This window comes from Macaca fascicularis, chromosome 5, assembly GCF_037993035.2.
Source record: "Macaca fascicularis isolate 582-1 chromosome 5, T2T-MFA8v1.1".
NCBI lineage: Eukaryota > Metazoa > Chordata > Mammalia > Primates > Cercopithecidae > Macaca > Macaca fascicularis.
In genome coordinates this window covers 25,136,453-25,137,897 of record NC_088379.1, presented here as the reverse complement: position 1 = coordinate 25,137,897, position 1,445 = coordinate 25,136,453, and the positions used below count along the sequence as shown (strand labels likewise).

Here is a 1,445-nt window from a genome sequence, read left to right as displayed (position 1 = left end):
TGAAACAGTAGATTTCGAGTAAAGCAGATGATTGTCTATCACATCAGTGGGCCTCCTCCAATTAGCTGAAGCCTTAAGAGGAAAAGACTAAGGTCCTTCAAGCAAGAGGATATTCTGTCTCCAGACTGCCTTCAGACTTGAGCTACAACATCAAGTCTTCCCAGGGTTTCCAGACTGCTGAGCTGCCCTGCAGAATTTAGACATGCCAGCCCCACAATCACATAAGCCAATTCCTTAAAATCTGTGTATCTATCTATCTATCTATCTATCTATCTATCTATCTATCTATCTATCTATCTATCCATTCATCCATCCACCCATCTATCTACCCATTCATCTACCTACCTATCATCTATCCATAGATCTGATCTATCATCTTTCTTTTTTTTTTTTTGAAATGAAAGGCCTCACATATTTATTACTGAACCCAGCCAACCAACACATTCATAATAGATTCAGAGAGGAAAACACGTCCAACTCTCCAGATAGTGGTGACATTTTCAGTTTGATATGGTAATGTGATCGTGACCTTCAGACAGCACAAATATGTGTGCCATCTCATGTGCAATTCCTTACAGACCTAGCTTGGTTCTTCTCCAATGTCTCCTTTTGGAGTTGTACCTGATTTTATTTCCAGTTTTCATCCAAATCCACTGGGGAATGGGACGATTTTGCTTTTGTTTCTTGGCCAGGAATTGCTTAATCCTGAAAGTCTTGTGAGAAGACATGGCGAGAAGCAGAGGCAAGAACACACCACGATGGCGGAGAAAGGAAAAGAGTAATCTATCATCTTTCTTATCTGTTTTGATATCATCTATCTTTCTTATCAATCTATCCATTCGTCCATCTATCTAATCTATCTATCCATCAATCATCTTTCTTATCTATCCATTTATCTATCTGTCTATCTATCTCTCATCTTTCTATCTTCTATGCAATCTATAAATCTATATGTCTTTTGTATCTATCTGTTTTATCTATTTCTTATCTATGTATATATCTATCTATCATCTCTTATCTATCTATCTATCTATCTACCTACCTATATATCTATCATCTACCTATCCATCCATCCTATTGGCTTTGTTTCTGTGCAGAAGGCTAACTAACATTGGTGGTATAGGAGGGAGACTTTCCTGAGGAGGCAGAGCATATGTGCCTTAGACAGGAAGAGGGGCTCCTTAGATAGATCTCTGGGATGGAGGGGAAACGAGGAGGCTTGGGGGTGCAGCGGGACTGCGGACATCTTCTCTGATGACTATTCTTTCTGGGATAAAGAAAGTGGGGTCACATCATGGCCTAAGGGGAGGCACTTTTTAAAGGACCGTGGGAAATCAGGGGCACTAGTGCTGAAAAGGGCCCCAGGGAGCATGGAGGTCCTGCTGAGGCTGAAGACCATGATCCACGATGTGCCCATCTGTAGGACCAGGAGGCCTGATGTGGGA

General features: G+C 41.4%; 1 protein-coding gene across 1 annotated transcript; it reads right to left on the bottom strand.

Moving 5' to 3' along the window:
• Window positions 1-365: 365 nt before the first annotated feature.
• On the bottom strand, window positions 366-940 carry LOC102140522 (large ribosomal subunit protein eL39-like). The gene has a single exon (XM_045392215.2). The coding sequence runs from the start codon at window positions 837-839 to the stop codon at window positions 573-575; it is 267 nt and encodes an 88-aa protein (XP_045248150.2). The 5' UTR covers window positions 840-940; the 3' UTR covers window positions 366-572.
• Between the last annotated feature and the right edge of the window lie 505 nt (window positions 941-1,445).